Source organism: Aulonocara sp. 'chitande type north' Nkhata Bay, linkage group LG20 (genome assembly GCF_057382095.1).
Source record: "Aulonocara sp. 'chitande type north' Nkhata Bay isolate Kocher_YH1m ecotype deep benthic linkage group LG20, A_spYH_male_GT1.1, whole genome shotgun sequence".
NCBI classification, from domain to species: domain Eukaryota; kingdom Metazoa; phylum Chordata; class Actinopteri; order Cichliformes; family Cichlidae; genus Aulonocara; species Aulonocara sp. 'chitande type north' Nkhata Bay.
The window spans coordinates 2,648,111-2,669,422 of NC_141363.1; the positions used below are offsets into that span (position 1 = coordinate 2,648,111).

The 21,312-nt window shown below is 41.4% G+C and overlaps 2 protein-coding genes across 4 annotated transcripts in view; one reads left to right on the top strand and one right to left on the bottom strand.

The window, feature by feature from the left end:
- Positions 1 to 11,726, top strand: part of arhgef25a (Rho guanine nucleotide exchange factor (GEF) 25a) — a 42,282-nt gene extending 30,556 nt beyond the window's left edge. For 2 of the 3 annotated variants that reach the window (XM_086277510.1, XM_086277512.1), the window contains 13 exons: positions 1,800 to 1,924; positions 3,065 to 3,131; positions 3,558 to 3,661; positions 3,866 to 3,935; positions 5,371 to 5,460; positions 5,746 to 5,838; positions 6,145 to 6,195; positions 6,668 to 6,745; positions 6,872 to 7,063; positions 7,308 to 7,488; positions 8,428 to 8,657; positions 8,897 to 9,031; positions 9,800 to 11,726. In XM_086277510.1, the coding sequence (XP_086133636.1) occupies positions 1,800 to 1,924; positions 3,065 to 3,131; positions 3,558 to 3,661; positions 3,866 to 3,935; positions 5,371 to 5,460; positions 5,746 to 5,838; positions 6,145 to 6,195; positions 6,668 to 6,745; positions 6,872 to 7,063; positions 7,308 to 7,488; positions 8,428 to 8,657; positions 8,897 to 9,031; positions 9,800 to 9,925 (1,542 nt within the window). In that variant the 3' untranslated portion in view covers positions 9,926 to 11,726. The remainder of the gene's footprint in view (positions 1 to 1,799; positions 1,925 to 3,064; positions 3,132 to 3,557; positions 3,662 to 3,865; positions 3,936 to 5,370; positions 5,461 to 5,745; positions 5,839 to 6,144; positions 6,196 to 6,667; positions 6,746 to 6,871; positions 7,064 to 7,307; positions 7,489 to 8,427; positions 8,658 to 8,896; positions 9,032 to 9,799) is intronic. The other variant, XM_086277511.1, reaches the window with a different exon arrangement.
- Positions 11,727 to 12,680: 954 nt separating this feature from the next.
- Positions 12,681 to 15,309, bottom strand: sp5l (Sp5 transcription factor-like). The gene is made up of 2 exons (XM_086277413.1): positions 14,847 to 15,309; positions 12,681 to 14,490 (listed from the first exon to the last, which is right to left on the bottom strand). Exons 1-2 carry the CDS (start codon positions 15,054 to 15,056, stop codon positions 13,450 to 13,452), a joined length of 1,251 nt encoding a protein of 416 aa, XP_086133539.1. The 5' UTR covers positions 15,057 to 15,309; the 3' UTR covers positions 12,681 to 13,449.
- Positions 15,310 to 21,312: the final 6,003 nt, after the last annotated feature.

Sequence of the window (21,312 nt, forward strand, 5' to 3'; positions counted from 1 at the left end):
TTTCCTTACATGAGGGCCTTTAAATTCACTTTACTACTGGTGATTTGCAGCAGTCTGTGTTCCAAGTGAAGAGTGCAATCAAAAGTTGGTCCACAGCTATAAATATGAAATAACAAAAGGCAGATATCAAATTATGGACAATTTATTTATTAGATTAAAACACTGTGCTTTAATCCAAGACAAAAATATAGTCAATGCAAATATTCTGTGGTGCAAACCTCTACATGCAAACATCCTTTTTTTGTTCTCATATCCAGATAATTACACTTTTATAATAAAATTCTTCTTTGATTTCTACACATAAAACTTGGAGCTTGTATTTTTTTTACCCATAGAAAAAAACAAGTTTTGTAATCACTTCGCTCTCAACTGAACTTACTTGCTTGGAAAGGTTTGGCCTCGACTTATTCTAAAACTGTTGTCAGTTTATTTCGCAGGCTTCTGGCTAGAAAACAAAACTTACAACAGAGAGAGACAAGGGATTTTTTTTTCCTGTGGGTTTTGCCATAGCACACCTGGAAATGATCAGGGAGCCAGGGAGACCTGTCAGCTAGGCTGGAGCACTCCTAGCGGGGCAAGATGAGCTGGGGGAGAGAGGGTCTTCGTGGAGTCTCTCTGTCTCTCTTACTTGGCTTTGTCTCTTTCACACGCACCCCTGTGACACGACCGGAAGCTCAAAACTTCTTGATGGCAGCAAGTTTATCAAGGGGAACGCAGGTGAACAAGTTGAACTAGACCAGAGGAGAAAAGGAGAGTCTTGTCCCTCTTTCCGTTTGCTTATATGTGTATCAGTCCAGCCGTGAATTTATTTCTCTTTTGGGCAGCCTTCTGCCAGGCGGGTCTGAGTGGTTAGGTGTGTGTCTGGTGGTTTGTGTATGTGTTTAAGGCGGGGTGGTTCTGCTTGACTGGGACAAGGGGACACTGGGATTTAGGTAAAGACAGATGTCTGCCCCTATAGGTTTCCGGAGTCAGGAGAGAGTCAAAAGGCTAAAAAGAAATGCTTTAAAAATAGAAGGAGCAACTTTTTAAATAGATACAGTTAGACAGACATATTGTAGTGAGGTTTGAAGGGATGAGTGTGAATGCTAATATAGACAAACTAAGGGTTGTCTGCAGATGTTAAGCACGTCTCTGTTGAGTTAGTCATGACTTAAATCTTTGCAGGCCCTCTTTGCGGTGTGCACAATGACTCTATATTTGTGCTAGGACCCCCACAGGAAATTATATCAATTCCAGGAAAAAGCTTGAAAAAGGAGGTCACGTATGTACCACATGAACACAATCGATTAGATCGCAGTAACCCTGGGTTTATCTCGGGTACAACGTGGCCAATAAGGCAGGAAGTACTAATGTAAAAGATGCTGGTGCCAAGTTAAACCAAAGGAGATGTGCCATGCGTGTTAATATATAGTTTGTTTGAATTCCCAATTGGCAAATGAATTTATTAATTTAAACTTCAATAGTGTAATGCCACAAAACACAGGTTTGTTCTAAATGATTATCAGAAACAGCTTTATTTATTATCTTCTACAAGCACAGCCCCCCCCCCCCCCCCCCCCCCCGACTCTTTATCTGTTTTTTTCTATGTGTGTCACAGCATGCATCATTAACAACAACAATCTGATCTTTTTATCATTCAATCTCTGTTACTCGTGTCTCTCTGCGCTCCCTGGTCACCCTGGCAACCTGCATCATTACCATTTCTCTCCTGCTCTTTATCTCCCTTTGTTTACTTTATTCCTGGCATGATCCACATTACCTTTGATAAACAGTTTGTCTGCCTGTCTCTTCCTCCTCAGGACACGCAGTCCATCGGTGTTCTGCCAGATGACAGCGAGTCCGTCTTGATGGACGACACCTCCAGCCAATGGTCAGCTGCAGCTGACACCGAGGAGGAGAGGAAGAGTGCCTTAGAGAAAAGCATGTATGTGTTTCAGACGTCACTTAATTTATGCCCGATGGCAATTCGGGCTGTTGTCCATTCTTTAAATAAATGTGTTGTCTCAAACAGCAATATATTTAAGTGCAGCTGCTCTTAGAAAGCGTTAGCACTTGCAGCTCAGCTTACAGCCGAGATGCAGCTGAGTGCGTCTCCTTGCATGTTGAGTTGATGGTGGAACTAAATGACAATTTCACTTATTTTGAGGATTTTCCAGAAATCGCTGTCTGACTTATAAAAGAATATGCAGAGTAATAACTAAGATTAATGGTGCCTTTGTTCTATTCGGCTGCTTTATTTTCAGGTTCATTGCGACACTGCTTTACTTGGACACTTCAAATAACTGAGCCATTGTTAATATGTTTGATGGTCCTTTTCCTGCTATGACAAGATAAATGTCTGTTCAGAAGCACCTACAGGGCAGGTCACTGCACCAAAGAAGAGAAAAGTAAAGCTTTTCCTTTTACTAGTCTAAAAATTCAGATTGACTTCTGAAAAAAATGAAAGGAATAACAGTAATACTGAAGACAGACACAGTGCTTTAAGATGACTCATATAGTAAGTACTGATCGTTTTAGATTGAAGTTTTTATAAAAGGTATTTGTGAAATATGTTTTTAGGTGGTAAAACTGTAATGATTTATGTGGATCATCTTACTTATCTGTTGAGCTTAAAACATTACTATTATTACTAGTAATGTTTACTATTACTAAGCATTAATTAGCAGTTGTCACATGACCAACGCTCCATTCTGTGGTCATGACGTGGTATCTTAGCTTTCCTCCTGATAACGAGTGCAAGGCAGTCACAAGTCACGGGAAACATAAACATAGGTGTTTATTTAAATTTTGCACGTTCAGCTGATCCTCAGTTAATAATTCTGTTAGCTAATTAGATTTATTGGACTTAGAGTGTATGGTCTGAATACCTGCTGTGTTTTCTCTCTAGCTTGTACCAAATCACATATTCATTTCCAGGAAACTCCTTATAAACTTGTTATTATTATTTCCATTCTGGAAATATATTAGCAAACTGGGACCTGTAAAATGAAGTGTTTTGCAGGGTGCAGAAAGAATTCAGTGAGATAATCCTAACCGTAATCTTTCCTCATTTATATTTTTATAGGTATGTGCTGAAGGAGCTTATTGAGACTGAGAAGTACTACGTGTCAGACCTGGGGCTCATAGTGGAGGTAAACCACCGAGTCTGGCAGCTAAGAACACACAATCTCCCTGACAAAAAGGAGCACGCTTAGTCATCCTTGCAGTCTTTCAAAGCGAGCTCTAAAGCTTAACCATCACAGTTCTGTCACTTTACTCCACACTTCGGTCTGCCTCCATCACACCATCTCCAAACTTAAGCAGATTTTGTGAATTATTAGCGTGAGGAGTGTTATATTGCCAGAGATCCATCTCCTACTGCTGAAAATAGCTCAAGATATTTTGGTTCAGAAATGAATTCTTGCCATCTGAAGGTTAATTAAAGCTCCAAAACAGTGTGTGTGTGATTGCTGCTCTTTGTTATAACAACTTCACTGTATTTACTTTTACTGTTTTGAGCCAGCTGCAGATTTTTGCAGGACTTAAGAAACAACGGCTGCTTTCTCTCCTTTTTGCAGGGCTACATGGCCACAATGAGCGCCAAAGGTGTGCAGGAGGACATGAAGGGAAAAGACAAAATTGTTTTTGGGAACATTCATCAAATATTTGACTGGCATAAAGAGTAAGTCCCTATTTTTTTTCTCACGGAAGTGAGAGGAGGAAAGTGTGTGAAAAATATACGCTTGCTCTAACTGCATGCAAAATGAAAGGCAAACAATAAATTGCAGAGTACGTGCTTGTAGCTCAGAGAGGACAAAGGAAAAAAAGTGCAGGAGGGAAATCTGACCTTCCGTTTTGTGGATGTGTGTGTGTTTCCTCTATGTAGCTACTTCCTGGGAGAGCTGGAGAAGTGTTTGGCAGAGCCAGAGCGGCTGGCTCAGCTCTTCATTAAACATGTGAGTATGGTGTAAAGACACACACACAAATGCACGTACGCACATAGTGCACGTGTCTAGGTCTACTTTTTGTGCTGTTTGGAGTAAAGGTAAAAAAGAGCTACAGAAAACAAAACACAGAGCTCCTGCTTATCCTTTACCGTACCTCTTTCCGTCTCTCTCAGCTGCCAACATCTCTCCTTCCTCTTCCCTGTTACTGATACGTCTTAGTCAGGCTGTGTTTTTACAAGCGTGCACATGGCTAACAGACACACACACATGACACGCTGTCTGATCTTGCAGTCTGGGCTGGAGGACTGGTCAGGAAACACCAGGGGAAAACAGTCTGAAAAGCAAACAAGAATAAAAGGAAGAATAATAAATTTTAAGCTCAGACTTTTTGATATGAAAGATTTTTTTCCTCCCCTCCCAAAAGCAGGGTCGTCTTTCTTTCACATCTTGACTCAAGAACGATGACACATGCAAAAAGATTCCCTGTTTAGTATATTGTTCTGCCAGTAGAACAGAGCTAGAGTCACTATAAGGTCACAACACTGATACAGCAGGAAAAATTAGATTTATGTATACTGAGTGAGTGGTGACACATGCAGACGAGATAGACATAATGCACAATTTTACCAAGTCGCTTCTTTTTGTGAACGTGATTAACTTAAATGTGTGTCTGTCTCTGACTGTAGCTCTTTAAACAATCCAATAAGGCTGAGCCCTCTGGACAATTAACTTAAAAAGCCTGTGGGGGAATAAAAAAACTTGTAACTAAATCTAAGCACAGTGTCAAACTGTGAAAACAAGCAGACTGGGAACACGGTCCTAATGAAAAACAGAAAACACAGTTGGCTTTTAACAAGCTGAGTCACTTGTATACAACACATGTGCTCACTTGCACACATATAGAGACACACATGAACACGTGAACCCTCGTGTGTCAGCAGTCGCTGTCTGCAGTGTTACATGATGTCCACTGAGGTGTAGCAGCTTGCTGTTCTCTAGGTTACAGAGCCATGTCTGTTGCTAGGTGTACTCCCATATTGGCAGCCTTTAAAAGGCTCTGGTTACACAGAGGGCAACCTGGGTAAATTATACATAACCTGATGCTCATCTACATATAACTCCATTAGGCCTCTCAGGTCTGCCACATCTGCACTTCCACGCCAATTAGTCACACAAGAGTAGGCACTACCAGACAGAGCTGGCTTCAAAGGCCCAGTCTTAGACGAATCATTATTGCTCTGCTCCCTTTCATCCCAAAGAGCAACCAGAGACCCGCACATTGATTACTCATGTTTGTACTCACTTTCATGGGCATTTTCATTTACTTGTAATGCTCCTTAAGATCTGTATTTCTCATCTCATCTTTTTTTTCTTTTACCATGTGGCTAACGTTTTGTAACAAAATGCTCAGTGAAATTATTTTATAATGTGGCTCGTATTGCAGGAGAGGCGCCTGCATATGTATGTTGTGTACTGTCAGAACAAGCCCAAGTCAGAACACATTGTCTCAGAATACATCGAGACTTACTTTGAGGTGAGTGAATTTCAACGTCTGACTCTGTGCAGTTTTTCTGTTTAGCCTAACCATCTTCAAGATGCTGTTTATATTTCTGTTCTGTTTATGCCCACGACTGTGTACGTGCGACTTTGTTTTCTGATTTGCCATTTGTTTATTATTCCAACTGACAGCAAGAACAAGACAAATAGGTATTAGTTGCAGAGCCTGTGCTTTATGGTCATAGAGGAATTATACAGGCCAACAGCTGCCGTGTTTTGCGCTGTCACGTCGATAAAATGTTGCGTCCGTTTCCGCTGTTAGGAGCTCCGGCAGCAGCTGGGCCACAGGCTGCAGCTGAACGACCTGCTCATCAAACCTGTCCAGAGGATCATGAAGTATCAGCTTCTGCTCAAGGTAAAAAGCATGTCATTGCTGTACTGTTAGCCAAACACCAGCGCCGTGTCTGCTATGGGGTTGCAAACATACAAGTAGAAAAACCAAAACACTTACATACAAACCTCTGTGCAGAAATGCTGATCACACACAATGTTGTCTGGTCAGGGTGCGATTAAGCGGGAGAGAAAGAGGCTCTATATATAAAATTTAAACAATAGTGTGTAAAAGTCCTTGAGCAGTATTCAGCTCATAAATACTGCCTCTCATTATTCTGCCCAGCAAACCTGGAATGCTCTGGTGACTGTGCTGTGTTTATTTCAACAGGACTTCCTAAAGTATTACACCAAAGCTGGGATGGACACGGAGGAGCTGGAGGTGGGTTTTGCTCTTTGCGCTTTAAATGGATAGATACATTTATTTATCCGTGTGGGGAAATTTGCTTGTAGCAAATTGTGGCTGACATTTGTATACACCATATAAGAACAATAACATCAACATAAGCAGCCATAAGCACACAATATGCAAACACTTTCACTGTCCTTGCATCTTAGGGATGACTTTAGCCACATCAATCTAGCCTCCTATGCGTTGCCCATGTTTAGAAATTTGATGGCTTGAGGAATATAAAATTGGACCTGTTTTGGTAAATATGAGGGAACAATAGTGTTGTGCAGATTGTAATAGTTTAAAGAAGGAGGCGAGTGAATGCCTCACATCACTCACAAAATTATGTACTTTATTCCATACTTGATCCCTATAAATGCTTTCTAAGCTTGCTAATCAAATTCCTAGCAACATAGTTGCTGTCGTTACTGTGCTTCTAATTGCCTTTCCCCCTTGTAAACAGAAAGCAGTAGAAGTGATGTGTTTTGTGCCAAAACGTTGCAATGACATGATGAATGTGGGCAGACTACAAGGTTTTGAGGTATGTCTCTGGATGTTTGGATCATCTTTCCTCCAAAAATTTGCCTTGGAATAATTTGTGTTCAGCTCATGAAAACCACAGTCTAACTACTTTCCCCGTTTTTTGGTTTTGTTTTAACTTTACCAGGGTAAGATCACAGCCCAGGGCAAGCTTCTCCAGCAGGACACCTTCACTGTTATAGAGCAGGACAGTGGCTTCCTGTCTCGTGCCAAGGAAAGACGCGTCTTCCTGTTTGAGCAGTTGGTCATCTTTAGTGAGCCGATAGACAGGAAGAAAGGCTTTTCACTCCCTGGATACATATTTAAAAACAGCATCAAGGTGAGAGCCTACTAAGCCTTAATAAACTCAAATGAGCCACACAGGATGTTTTTATGAACTGTATGCACTAATAAAAAGAAAAGAGAAAGTTCAACTCACTCCCAGGTTAGAAGTTACGTAACAGAACCAAAACGCACTCATTCCTGCCTGGCTTACATAATTCTGTCTTGTGGACTTTTTAGAGGCATGCGTGTGTTAACAAAGCATTTAACAAGCAAAGTCGAATCATATATATATGTTTCAGGTGAGCTGCCTGGGGGTGGAGCCCAGTGTGGACAGCGATGATGCGCGCTTTGTGCTGACATTACGCAATCCCGATGGAAGTGTGGTGCGCTTCCAGATGCAGGCCTCCTCCCCAGAGATAGGAAGGGCCTGGGTCAATGATGTGGTTCAGATCTTGGAAAGCCAGCGCAACTTCCTTAATGGTAAGTGCCAACCGAGTAAAGAAGACTCACATTTCAATCCAGTTCAGTTCAGATTTAATTTATATAGCACCAAATCACAACAACAGTCACCTCAAGCCGTGGTGAAGTGAAGCAATCCCTTATGAGCAAGCACTCAACCACGCTCAGTGAGGGGCAGTGGGGGTGATGGCAAAGAAAAAGATAGCAGACGAAGGGGGAGAGATGATAAAAATTCAATGACATGCTGCAGTGGGGGAGAAATTTATGGATCTCTCACATCTATAAGTTATATTTTAGCTTGGAGTTTAGAGTTTCATTTATTGTCTATGTGACAAGCTTACAAGACTGTGTAGTCTTTATATTCCCAGCACACCTAGAAGAAAAAAGAAGGTTAGAAAATATTCAATTATTATTATTAAAATTGCAAGATTGCATGACGTTAGCATAAAGCATGGCATATGTAAATATACTGACCAACTTTTTCACGGTTTTGGCTTTGCATGAAAAAAATAGAAATAAATAAAAGACTGTCATTGTGGATTTTTGTAGTGTTATGTCAGAACTTTACATTTAATTTGCATTTTTATGATCATAACTTTAAAGTTGTAAGGATTTGGTATCATCCACTGTGTTTTTAATGCAACACTGACATGAAGAACCCATTAACTTTCTTTCTTTATTATCAACAAAACCTAATGTTAGTCATTGCTTTTCAAAAGCACTTGTATTTATTGAGGATCTTTTGGTAGTACTGAGCAGCCTGTATGGGTTCCGCTGTATAAGCAGGTGATGATTACAATATAATGCTGTGATGTTGTAATAATATGAAAATATGTCTTATCATAGATGTCTTCATTTCCTCAACAAATACATACTTAAATCCTCTGGATGCATTGTTTTATAAAAGATTCAGAATCAGCAGCAGAGTTTCATAAGACCTGCCTGTTGTTTCTCTCTCAGCCTTACAGTCGCCTATTGAGTACCAGCGGCGAGAGAGCAAGTCTAATAGCCTGGGCCGCAGTATGAGGCCCCCTCTGTCTGCTGCCAGTGCCCTGCGGCCTCACTCCTCTGCCTCCATTGACCGTCATAAACTGCCCTCCCTTCACTCTCACAACACCTCCCTTCCTGCGCTCTACCTTCCAAGCCAAGGCCAGAGCCAAGGATCCAATGAGACCTACTCGCTGAGGGATGTAAGTCACTTGTGTTTCTTTCATCTCTGCATACAGTGACACTGTCCAGCAGTAGCTGCTTACTCAAACTCAATCCTTCTGTTCATGAGACACTGCATGGCCTATTTATCTCTTAAGCTTTTACTGCTTCTGGACTGGAATGTTGCAAAAAAATAAAATATTAATAAAAAACAGCAAATGGTATTGTGTGCATGCACTCCTGTACTTAGAGACTTATCTGTTCTTACCTGCTTCTGCAGCCCACTGTGGTCCAGCCATGCCCTGCTGACTCCCACACTGTTTCTCCATCACATGTCCGACTTGGCTTAACTGATCAGCCAAACTGTCAAGCTGTGTCAAATGGGCTGTACACCCCAACCACACAAAGTGTACAGGTAGTGTATACGTATGCACAAATCAGTCTGTGGGGTTGGTTCGATGGTACACATGTAATTATTTCGCACAAAACGTCACAATTAATTAATAGCAAAAAAGCGTCACAAAGCTCTACAGTGGGAAATAAGGTCTAATTAACGTTACACTGATTTCCTTAATGGCATTTACCATTAAAATGGTAACTATTTTTTCAGACACACCGTAGAGACATTGTTGAGTCATAAAAAGAGTTATTTCCCCCCCTGTTGGATGGTAAAGGAATTATTAAAACTCTGAACATTTTTGAAGGAAACCCGATTACAACAGCTTCACAGTAAGAATTCGGGTCTCGCTGTCCTGGAAGCTCGGAATTTTATTCAAAAATAGGAGCATCCTGTTATTGGGATTCCGTGCATTACCATTAGCAGAGTTTCCCTCTGTCATCACTTGGCTCGTGTCCGTAGAGGGACTGCGCTGACCGGTCAGAAGTTGTTGTTCTTCGTTTCGCTCTCTGTTTACTCAGGTTGGACAGACTTGGCACACAACAAACAGGAAGTAGGCAGAGACAGAATTCAGCAAAAGGAAGTCAGAAAAAGATGCCTATCAAACGCAGATAATCGTTTCCTATACTTGTGCTGGGGAACATACAGAAGATGGGTGGGCCAGTGCGTTTTTCAGGCTGAGGCTGTAAAAGAAAAGTGCTGGGATAGAACGGTGTATCGTGTTGTTTTTGATATGAAAATCAAAATGCGGTATGTCTTTGTGATGAACATCCCCTCTCTCCCCAGCAGAGAGCAGGAGAGGGCTGCCGCAGGGGTCAGGCTTCTGATGCTGGAAACCAGGGTCCATTGTCGGGTCCATCAGCTGGACGACGTCCCAGCAACCTGGCCCAGCTAGCTGAGGATGACCTTTGAACTTTGGTGCCGTGTGCGTCATCGGTCAGGAGGACGGCAGCTAAGGCCACAGCTGGGAAGACAAGAATCGACTATTTGTTTATGCCAGACTGCACCTTACCTGGTTCAGTCAAGATTTCTGAAGATCAATGAAGGACCCTGATGAATATATGAAGGAACTATGGGCTGCAACTATGATAAATGACTTTGCTCCTTTTTAGAGAGCCATTTAAAGGGAGGTGACTTAGCCTTGATCACCTTCAGTGTACACGAACAGCACCCAGTGGGATGTCACTGGACTCATAGTTACAAAATACTCCGTGGACACTTACTGTTGTGACAGTTTCTGCTTTTTACCTTTTTTGAGAGTTTATATTCTCTCTTTGAAAGGGCAAGGGGAATTTGTTTGATGATTCCATTCCTAAATGGGGAAGTCACTGGAGTTACGTGTGTGCCTGAATGTATGTTTATGAAATTATGTGTGGATGTGTTTGTGCGCATGAGAGTGTGGAAGGAGTGGCTCTGGCTCCTCTTGTACTCTCTGTTAAACTTCCTTGAAGAGCTTTTTTGTTTTCTGATGCCCCATTGCGAAGACAAACACAGTTACATTTTTACATTTTATTTTCATTTCCCTGCTGACAACTGAGTTTGCCGTTTGTGTTAACAAGAAGAGGAAAGACAAAATGTGCCACAAGTACTTTACTCGCTCAAATTTCATCTGCAAGTAAAAGAACTTTCTTTCTTGCCGCCATGTTGAGAGCACCTCTTTGCTCTGTTATTCTGTTTGACCGGCCTCCCTTTGATCCGGACAAAAAGGCATGAGGAAGCCCCCTGGAGGCTCTCTGTGGGTATGACGTCACTTCAGAATACTTTTTACTCTTTGGGCAACTCCAGAGGAGTTGCGAGATATGCATTAAAGGGCCTGCTGTGCTGACCCAAAGTTCTGCATGCAACATCTTTACATACATCTTTCTTTCTTTCTTTACAAGCCAACTTGGGTTGCTTGTGATTTTTGGGGACAGGGGTCCCTAAAACAGCTCATTGGTTTAAACTAATATGAATTGTTTCATCGGTTCACTTTTGTCATGTTAAAAGCCGTGCACCATTTCTATAAACTCTGTTAGCTTTTGGCCACATGGGCTAAATACTGTACAGTGCATACCATAAATTATACATTTTCACTTGTACCACGAAGAATGACCAAGGTATGCCAAAAAATGTCACCGTTCCAGATGGTCCCATTGAAAATGACATGTTGTTGCATAAACAGAGCGATGCTGACAAATCTGCATGCGCCCACCTCCTCAACAGTGCCAAACACAACTGCAGCTCAGCTTGCCGCTACTCTTACCACCAGTCGTTGATATTTGTGTTTCTATCTGGACGGTGTCAAAAAGAAGAGGAGAGCGGAGTAGGTCTGTTCTTCTTTGTGGCCAATAGAGGTCCCCACAAGGCTTCCATTCTCAGTTGAGTTGAATCATACAGCTGCACCAAAGATCAATAGGCCTCATGCTTCCTGCTAACAGTGAAGCTGCTTGCTAATCGATCGGTCCAAAAGGCAACACTAAATTACCTTAAGTAAACTGAAAGATGGGGCATTAGATGACTTGAACCATCTCATAAAATGTATCTGCAGTTAATGTGAAGTGGTGAGGTTTTTCATGGGAATTACTGATCAGGCAGTTTTGCATGTAACACAAAGGAATACCACTACAGAGAACCAAAAGCAAGGACATAAAACCAAGAGAGGGTTTGTTAATGACATGCTTGACTGAGTAGAAACAGTTGTATCATATGAATTAAAAAGTGTCTTTGAAACAGAGTGTAGTTTTTGTGTTTTTCTTTGTATTTGAGACTTATTTACTTTAAAATACACAACCATCTATACAGAGTATTTGAACAAGTATTTGACCTCGATGTCAGGTAAGTAAATTTAAAGGAAATTCACTCGATGGGCTCTGCAATCTGCGCTGAATTCTCTTAAATTCTGATTTGATTCAGATTAAACTTTCAAATTTGCCGTGGAGGTCCTCAGACTCCACCGCGGGACCTCTGACAAAGACAAAGCATTTTGCTTGCTTTTGCATCCCAGCTGGAGAAAGTTCAAACAGGATTAAAAACAAAGGGAAGAAACCCCTGGATGAGCAGACATCTGGTTGGCTGGCCTTTGAATAAAGCCCCATTCTGGGCAGTAAAGCGAGGCCGATCGTAATGTGGCTGTGATATATGGAGGCTTGTGGCGGAGTAGGGGGGAAGGGGGTATTAACTTTCACAAGGGTGCAAAATCAAAGGGAGTTCCTGCCGCTGCTGAGGGGGTCTCAACAACAGGGGTCCCATTCACAGGGAATTCCTCTCCAGTGCCCTCTGTTGCATCTGTTGACTCAATTTTCTCCATTGAGAGAATGAAAACACTCATTAAAAGCCACATGGCTGTGAACTTGATTGCAGCGAGCGAGACAAACAGCTCCATCAATGGGATGAGTATTTACTTTGAGGTGTGAAAATCTTTGAACAGCCACCATGTTAGGTCTTTATGAGGATCTTCCCCCCACACACCAACAGCACAATGAGCAGCACTTGTATTCTGAAAGCAGTAAAATATCATTTGAATAAAAGGTTAGCTCAGTGGGTGCTTCAGATTGCCCTGAGAAATTCACTCCTTTGCTGAATGAGTTGCTAAGAAGTTTAAAACTGTGACTGACCCCAACTGTCTTTTTACTTCAGTTTCTTGTAGGTGTAAAAACGAGAACGTTGCTAGAAACCGTTTTAAGGACAATGTTTATTCAAATTTACATGCTGCCATAATACAAATAAAACTGTTCATGATATTTATACACAATTTACAGAGAACTTAAAAATGTAACATGTTTGCTGATCTGCAGCAATGAACATTACTGCTTCAGGGCAGATACGTATGCGGCTCGGAGACACTCATGTTTATATTTAAAAAAAAAAAAGATTCTTACCTTGCAGTAGACAAATTAGCATATGTTTTGGAAAAAAATTCTAACGATCAACAGTAACACAGGCATTCATCCATTCGCTCGAGGGAACAGAAATCAGAGCTGTACTAAGGCATACATTTATTTAGGAACATATTAGGAAAGCCTTTTGAAATGTTTTTCATGTCTTGCAAATTCATCACATGAAAAAAATATTTACATCACAAAATTAAAAATAACAAAAAAAACCCCAACTCTGATCAAATTTAAATGAATTTGAAAATGTGAAAGGGATACAATTAAGTTAACTCTAGGCGAGATCCGTTTGTGTGGCTTGAAGAAAGGTACACTGAATGCAGCACAAACTCTCACAATATCGCTTAGAAAGGCTTCAAGTTTTCTTTAAAGGTGCGTGGCTCCAAACAGCACATAATTATTAACTCAAAATGATCACTAAATATACTTTATGGTAGTATTTGAAGTCCAAAGCAGAGCTTTGACAACAGAATATATTCAGGGAGCTTGACGCTTACCCTCTAGTGCAAACCTATGGCAGTGAGTGTGAGTCACACATTCTTGTCTCTGATTGAAGAACCATAGCGATTATTCTCTCTTAATGTTGGTGAGCAGAGGGTCCGTGCTCTGTGAAGGTTGTCCAGATCGGCTCTTCCTCGTCTGGTGGGTCTTCACGTGTTTGGAGAGGTGGTCACTCCTCATGAATCTCTTGCCGCACTGCTGGCATCCAAAGCGCTTCTCCCCGGTGTGCGTGCGGAGATGCCGCTGTAGCTCATCCGAACGGGTGAAGCTTTTACCACAGAAGAGCCAGTTACAGATGAAGGGTCTCTCCCCGGCATGCCAGCGCAAATGAGCCTTCAGGTGTGAGGTCTTCTTGTACACTTTGCCACACTCTGGGATGTGGCAGATGTGCAGTCTCTTCTTTCCGAACTCCAACCCTCCGCCATTTGCCTGGCAGTTGGGGCATTTGCAGCGGCGGCAGCGGCGAGTGGAGCTCAGCAGACCTTTGGAGGTGCCCTGGAGAAGAGCAGCTATCTGGGGCTGATGCCCCAAAACCAGCTGTCTGCCCAGGGAGAAGGGGTGGTTAGAAGGGGTAGCGTTGGTCTGGGGAAGGCTCCACCATTGCTGCCCTTCTTCCACATGGCCTCCGGACAAATGATGCCTACCTGATGAATTTGGGAGGAAGCTGGGGAAGTTTTGTCCCACATTGTTATGCTGAGGATAGTAGTGGCTGTTGGTCTGTGGCTGTGAGGACAGCACTTTAACAGGGGAGAGTTCAAAGGAGTAGGATGATGGTGGTTCAGCTGGAGGGGTAAGAGGCAGCTCATGGTGGTGATGATGGGGGTGATGGTGATGATGATGGTGACCCAGGCCAGACTGCATGTGTCCAGGGAACTGCATCTTGGGCACCGTGAAGGTCATCTGATGTGTGCTGAGGGCTGTGCTGGGTGGCATGTCATTGCTCCAGAGCTGAAACATTCCAGATGTTGAGCTGACGGTGCCCTCATAGGGGAACTGAGAACCCTCTGAGCCCATTGTGCTCCCCACCTGCCAGGCCTGGCTGCAGGTGGTGGCCAGAAAGGAGAGGGCGTTGGGTGCCCCCTCTGGAGAAGAGCTGGGCGTCCGGTCCTGTGTAATAATATACAAAAACACATCAGGTTTCCTGTCCTACTCGATGATCTTCAGGGTCAACAAATTGATTTAAAAAAAAAACAAGCATTAAATTTTTTTTCAATCATGCAAATTGAAAATTAAACTTTGAAGTTAAAAAAAAAAGTTTACATCAAAAAAATATGTGCAAACTATTTTAGTTCCCTCCCCTCGTTTCCTGCTAGTTTCAGTTGTCATAAAATGATTTTACCATCCGAGAAGCTAAATACTATTTTACAAGTTGTGAACACTCGCGCTCTCACAACAGAGAAAAGGAGGAGCAAACAAACGCATCCGCCTTAAAACAAAATAAAATAAAGAAGAATCTAACAAACCTGTAAAAATGTGTGCAAAAAGTTGTCGGTCCGTTGTATCGTCAGCGCAGCCATCTGTCCTCGCGCTGCTTCTCCAAGCACCTGCAACACAAACTGCGCCGAGAGGCACCGACGCACCGGCGCTAAACCACAGCTGGTCGCGCAGAAGAAAAATATGCTCACAGTCTTGAATGACTCCGACGCTTTGGCAGCAAACACTGGGAAGTTCATTCACATTCACTCCACTAGGTAAATGTTTTCAGAGTGCTAGCAGTCCAGGTGGTTATTTTAAAACAGCCGAAGGTGCCTGCCCTTTAGAGAACTTAGGGGCAGAGAGGCGCGGAGTAAATCCTGGCGATCATCTCAAAGGCGCCGGAGCTGCATCTTCTCTATATAGTGAGAAAAGATCCTCTCAACGGGGTCTTCAGTATGATGCAGGCGAGCCCGTCAATAGAGAGGAGATGTGAGGGAGGAAGGAGGGGGGCTTGTTAGGTGAAGGGGTGGGCTACTCATAATTTCACTCAATTTCAACCAAACGCTGACCCCAACAACTGACTCCTCCCTCAATTGTTCTGAGACAAAAAAAAAAGACTCTAACAATGATTTTAAAAAGGCTCATGTAAAATCTGTGTTTTAGAAAAGCGTTTATTTGAGCTGACATGGTGTGTTTGAGATCCACTTCAATAATTCAAAAAAAGCATACGCAACTGTTACCCTATACAGTAAGAGAAAAAAAGAAAACAAGTTGCTGTTATGTGTTTCAGCAACTTTCACTGAGTGCATTTAGGACTAAATTTTGCACAAGAACAAAATGCTTAGTCTGTTAAAAGATCTAAGATAAACAGAGCCAGCTAAGTAGAAAAGAAAAAAAAAACCTCTCTCACTCTGGGAGTATTTACATGCTGATTTAACTCCATTGTGGGAAGTCAAGTAAAGATAGAAAGCGGGTGGATTTTTATTTTTGGCAACCATTACAGATGCAGTGTTAAATGAAAAGGTGGCCAAACTATGATCTCAAGTCAACAAGCAGAAGCAGAAACAATCATACAGGGCAGCAGTAAAACAAAGTGCACCACTTAAGGAAACAATGCACAATGAATATAAGCCTTTTTCTTACTTGTATAGATTGACTGGACATTTTAGAGGATTGTTAATTTTCTCCTAACAAACTTGTACCTCAACACAACAGCAGGCGCTTCTTGGCCACGTAAGGCTTGCAACTTTAAAGAAAGTCCCAGTATTTTCCGTAATTGATAAAACTCAATCAAAGGCTCCGAGTTCTCACCAGTAGGTGACATGTCAAATAGGCTGCCCTGTGTGACATCTCACATTTCAAGGTTCAAGTAGAGGCCGCCTCAGATCTGCTCCATTAAATGCAGATTGAATCTTAATCTTATTCTGTAAATCTGTTCACCATTACAATGTTAAGAGTTTAAATCCAGGCCGGGAACCTGTTTCTCATGTAAATTCCTTGTTCCTCACTTATCTGCTCCTCACTGTTTCACAGGCTGTGATCCTTAAATAAACACACCCCACAGTGAAGCCATCTGAAATGAGGAACAAAAATATATCTGCTTTAGAAATACATTTAAACACAAGTGTAAAGTTCCTTTCATTCCTCTTAGCCGGTGAGTGAATTAGCAGGTTTTTAAAAATACATGGGAGGCAGCGATTTAATCACCTAACTGTACCATTTGGTTATGGGACTTTTTTTTAAGTTACTGGTGTGAAAGCCAAACGGAAAGCGCAGGTTATGTAGCCTCCTTAACATCCAAAAAAGATGTGACATGCAGACTTAAATCACACCTATAGTTTTTATTTTGAAATGTGAAAGGATAAAGATGCCAGTGCTGCTGTCCTTAAAGATTTATTGATTAAAAAAATGTTTTTCAGTGCTTTTCGGCATGCAAATCAATGCTGTAGTTAGATTAAAACAACGTGGATTTGTTTCTTGATAATTAATTACCTGTGCATGAGGTAACAAATATAATGTAGTCACATGCAGCCTTGCTAGGTAAAAAAAAAAGCTCTCTAACTCCAAATAAAAGGCTGAAAGAAAAGAGCAGAATCAAAAGAGTGAGGAGGACATGAAAATAGGAATGTATCTTGGAGGCAGAGGTATACTATGTCTCTGGTTTATTACAGAGCAGAAGTTGTTAATTACCCTGATTCTTATTTCCTGTCCCCTCTCCCCCACGCCACCCCACCCCCACTGTACTGCCTCCCAGATGAGTGTCTTTGAAGTGCAAAGTACTCTCTCCTCACTTTGAACTGTGAAAACAATGCTCATGTGGTGGTGCTTACCTTCCCCATGTTACCTCATTTAAATAGACCTGGATACGGCTTCCACAGTATTCAAGGGAAAACTAATTTCCAGAGAAAGAGGTCCCTGTGTTCATTAAACAGCTGGTGAGATTGCTGGTAATCAGGCGCGCCCCGTCATACATCGCACGCTGCTTCTGACTGGGTGGCTACCAGCGACTTCAAAATCCCGGCAAGATGATGCAGATGTTCTCATGCACCTATTTCCAGTCAAAAACATGTCAAAGAAAAACAAACAGATTTTAAACTCTACAGGGATGCTCGTGATAGTTTAGTATTTTTGAAAATCTCGCAGTCTTGGAGGAGTTTTTCAGTTTTTTTGCCCATTGCAGAACACAAATGGTGCTGTTTTTGTTTTCAGACATAATCTTTGCCTGCGTGGAATATGCAAGTGGGTATTCAAGCTGTTTATCATGCCTGGGGGGCATTTTAAAAGCCTCAGATCACTAAATTGTCCCAGCTGTCTTGACCATCTGCACTGTAAAAGGGCAGCCACAGAGGAAGGCAGTCTTTGTACTGGTGGCTATGTCAGAAAGCCTGTTTTACAACACAGGCCTGCTTCAATGGCCCTCGTGTGACAAATGTGGCCTAATGGATAAGACAGACAGCATGCAGAAGCCTGCAGCTAACTTTAGTGCTTCACTCTTCAACCATTCACGAAGACAAGACGGGACACGATGGGTCATAATTACCGTGACAGTCAGTTTCTTTAGGATGAAGAGCAGCGCTTACAGATGGAGTTTACAGTGCAATCAGTTGATACCTCATTCAGGAGTCAGTTCTTCTTCATACTCAGTTAGAAATGTGTGTGATGTTGGAGTGGGAGGCACAGAGGGAGATACTGAACAAAGACTGATGTTTACTCTGCAAGGTACTAATAAGGTTCTTTTCTGTAGTTTCAGGGACACCATATGTCAGATTTCTACCACAGCCAGACCATTTCTACAGCTAAGCGTTGAATACCGTGGAGCCCAGAAACTTTAGATTCTTTCCAATTGGCACAGTCAGTAATTGGAACTGGTCTCAAACCTTAAAGATTTTAATATCTTTCTCTAGCTTTCAAATTCCTTTTTTTAGAGCATGATGGGAAAGAAACTGATGAAAGTGTTTCATTTTCTTTTTCTTATCATATTTAGTTATTTAATAAATATGATGTTTTGGTGTGGAAACACATCCACATTATTTATTTATTCATTTCCCCCTGTAAGCACAGTAGGTTTGATTGCATGAAGAGATTTATCTTAAAGAGCTTTACTCACAAGTGTCTTCATTTAGCTTTTTAGTTTGCTAATGGAATAAATGATAAATTCTAACAAGTTTAATCAGAATTGGATTAAAACAATTCCCAGACTTAGAATTGGTACTCGGGAGTCTTGATATCACAGCGGGATTCTTAGGTGATTCCCACCCCTGCACCACAGTTTACATTGCTCCGTGTGTGAAAAGCAGAGAACTATAATAATTCCCTCATCTCATGTCCATTAGCATGTACAGAAACCCCAAAATCTCCTGTCTTGGGCAGACACAGGCAGACAGCACGCATCTCCACTTGTCAAAGAAAACTTTTATCAATACCAAGAGCACTTGAAGTTTGTTTGCATTTTGTTTTCCAGCACTCTTAACAACTTCAGAAGTCAGATCACAGGAGTATCTGATCAAAGCGCTTCGTGGTTAGTTCTGGAAACACAGGAGTGCTACGCCACGCTTTGATACTCCACATCAATATTTCAATTCAACAATCACTTGACATGCACCCATACTCCCAGAGACGAAAGACGAAAGGGGGGGGGGGAGAGCAAGAGAGATCCAGGGAAGATGGAGGGGGGTTTGTGAAATACATATACAGTAAAAGAAATGGATTGAGAAGAAATTACTGCTTTCTTCACCTTCATAGCCAAGTTAGATAAATTACACTAATGTAATTCTTGAAGGTTAATCATGCAACAACTCCAACCCCAATATCTATCTATCTATCTATCTATCTATCTATCTATCTATCTATCTATCTATCTATCTATCTATCTATCTATCTATCTATCTATCTATCTATCTATCTATCTATCTGTTTGTGTGTGTAAGAGCAGAGTCCTGAGTACTGAAACTAAAACACTTGTCACAGTCTGAAAATCTGAGCAGAGGAGGTGTTTCATGTTTTATCAAAGGAAAGTAGTACAGGAACTCTGCAGTGATAAAGATGAATGCAGTCCATCTGCCAAATGTCACTTTCATGGTGCTTCATGATCATTTCATCATCTCGACAGGATATGATATGCTTTGAAGGTTTTGGCCTATAAAATATTGCGTTTGATCTGAAAAAGAGAGTTGTGACAAAGTTGCATGACGAGACATGTAGTCATTCAAAACATAAGTGACGCTGCTACTTAAGGTTTTCTTTTTTGTTTTTTGTTTTTTTTTTACCTTAAAAAGACAAACAAAGTGACAAATGTACACAGGTTATGCTCTTTGTGATGAGAATAAGATGAAAAGACCAACAGCCACTGCTTCATATCTTTGTGGTAAATGTGAAGCTAAAGGCAGTAGCTGGTTAGCTCGTAGGCTGGAAACAGCAAGGTCTGTTCAAAGATGACAAAATACACTTAAAGTTTCAATCTTTATTATGTATTATTAAATTATTATGTAACATAGGCATATTATTATTGAAACAAAACGAGGTGTGGCACTGACTCTCTCAGCCTTTTGAACTCTGTTGAAAGTTTCTCTAAAAGATATTTCCTCAAACAGCATTTTTATTTTTTCATGCACTTTGTTATTATGCATGTATATATTTACTTAATTTATTTATTTTGTGGCACGATTAACACACAGTTGCAAACATGGGTCGAGATGTCACACTCCTGCACTGTAACAGAGCCGGGTCCCCTCGATGTTGAGGGGAAGGGTTCAGGTTTTTATGTTAATTTGCCAATGATCTGTTTATTTATGGGGATGTCTTCAGTTGTATTTCATGAAGTTACATCAGATATATACTGTATATTTGTTCATGACCAGTGAATTTGTCATTATGATTGAGAGAGTTTATATAGAAGGTGCTACACATCGTGTGGCGTCCTCTCTGCGTTTAAAGTATCCATTGTTGCACTTTTGAGCGTGATAACTTTATGTTAATTTATTTTCCCCAGCACAGCATTTAAAATTAATGATTACTAATTTACCGGGAAAAAAATGAATTGTTTATTCATAGGGTTTGCTGTGTAAATTCCCTAAAAAGATGAATTCCCTACAATTGCCTGTCTGTGCAATGTGACACAAAATGAATAATAAAAAAGCAAACACAGAGACAAAATGAGAAAGAAACAATGGGATTATCAATCACAGAGCCTATGCAAACCCACTTAGACAAAGACGACACAGGTAAACAATTACCTTTAACACTTGACAATACAGTTTACAGCCATCAAGTTAATGTGGGTATTGTAGCATGCAGGGACCTCTGCCAATTGATCTTATAGCGTTGTTCAGTGGCTGCGGGAGACACGAGCACCTGTCATGGTAATATTAGCTGATCTGATATAAACTAGTGCTGCTCACTCCCAAAGGAAGCAGGGATTAAAGTTTAAGAGTTAGTAAAAGTCTGTGTTTTTATTAAAATTGTGTATCATGAGTATATGCTGGAGAAAATGACTACTTGGAATATTGATGTAACAGAAGGCCTGTATTAGCATTAGCAAAGGCCCATAGTATCTTGTCTCTTAAATATTACCCAGGAAGCCCAAACATGCCATCTGGGAAGAAGGACTGAGATCAGTATGGTAACCAGATCTTATGGCAAAGCTCCAGCTGAAATCAGAAATGCAAAGCAGGAGCAGAGATACAAGGGCTACATGTGCAGAGGAGTGCTGCACAGCCCGAGCAGTAGATATATTTGTAAATGTACGCCTGTGATGCCACTATCTGTTAAGCCCCTCCGTCAGCTCAGCCTGCGTAATGTGAGGGGAAGTGTCACCCTGTCACCACCATGCCAGGGATCAGCCTGCTGTTTGTGTGTACTGCTAATCAAGCCAAGCTTTGAGGAGGAGGGGAGAAAATGACACAGAGGCTCTTTCATCTAATCCTTGTGGTATAATTTGCACCTCAGTAAGTTTAATTGATGACTACTGATCAAATGCTTGCCTTTGAAAATAAAATCTTTGGGATTGTTATTTTC

Bases quoted from the DNA above. Each gene is read 5' to 3' on its own strand.
- sp5l (XM_086277413.1), bottom strand. From the start codon at position 15,056: ATGAACTTCCCAGTGTTTGCTGCCAAAGCGTCGGAGTCATTCAAGACT. The intron at 14,491-14,846 runs GTTTGTTAGATT...ATTATTACACAG, and splicing joins TTTTGCACACATTTTTACAG to GACCGGACGCCCAGCTCTTC.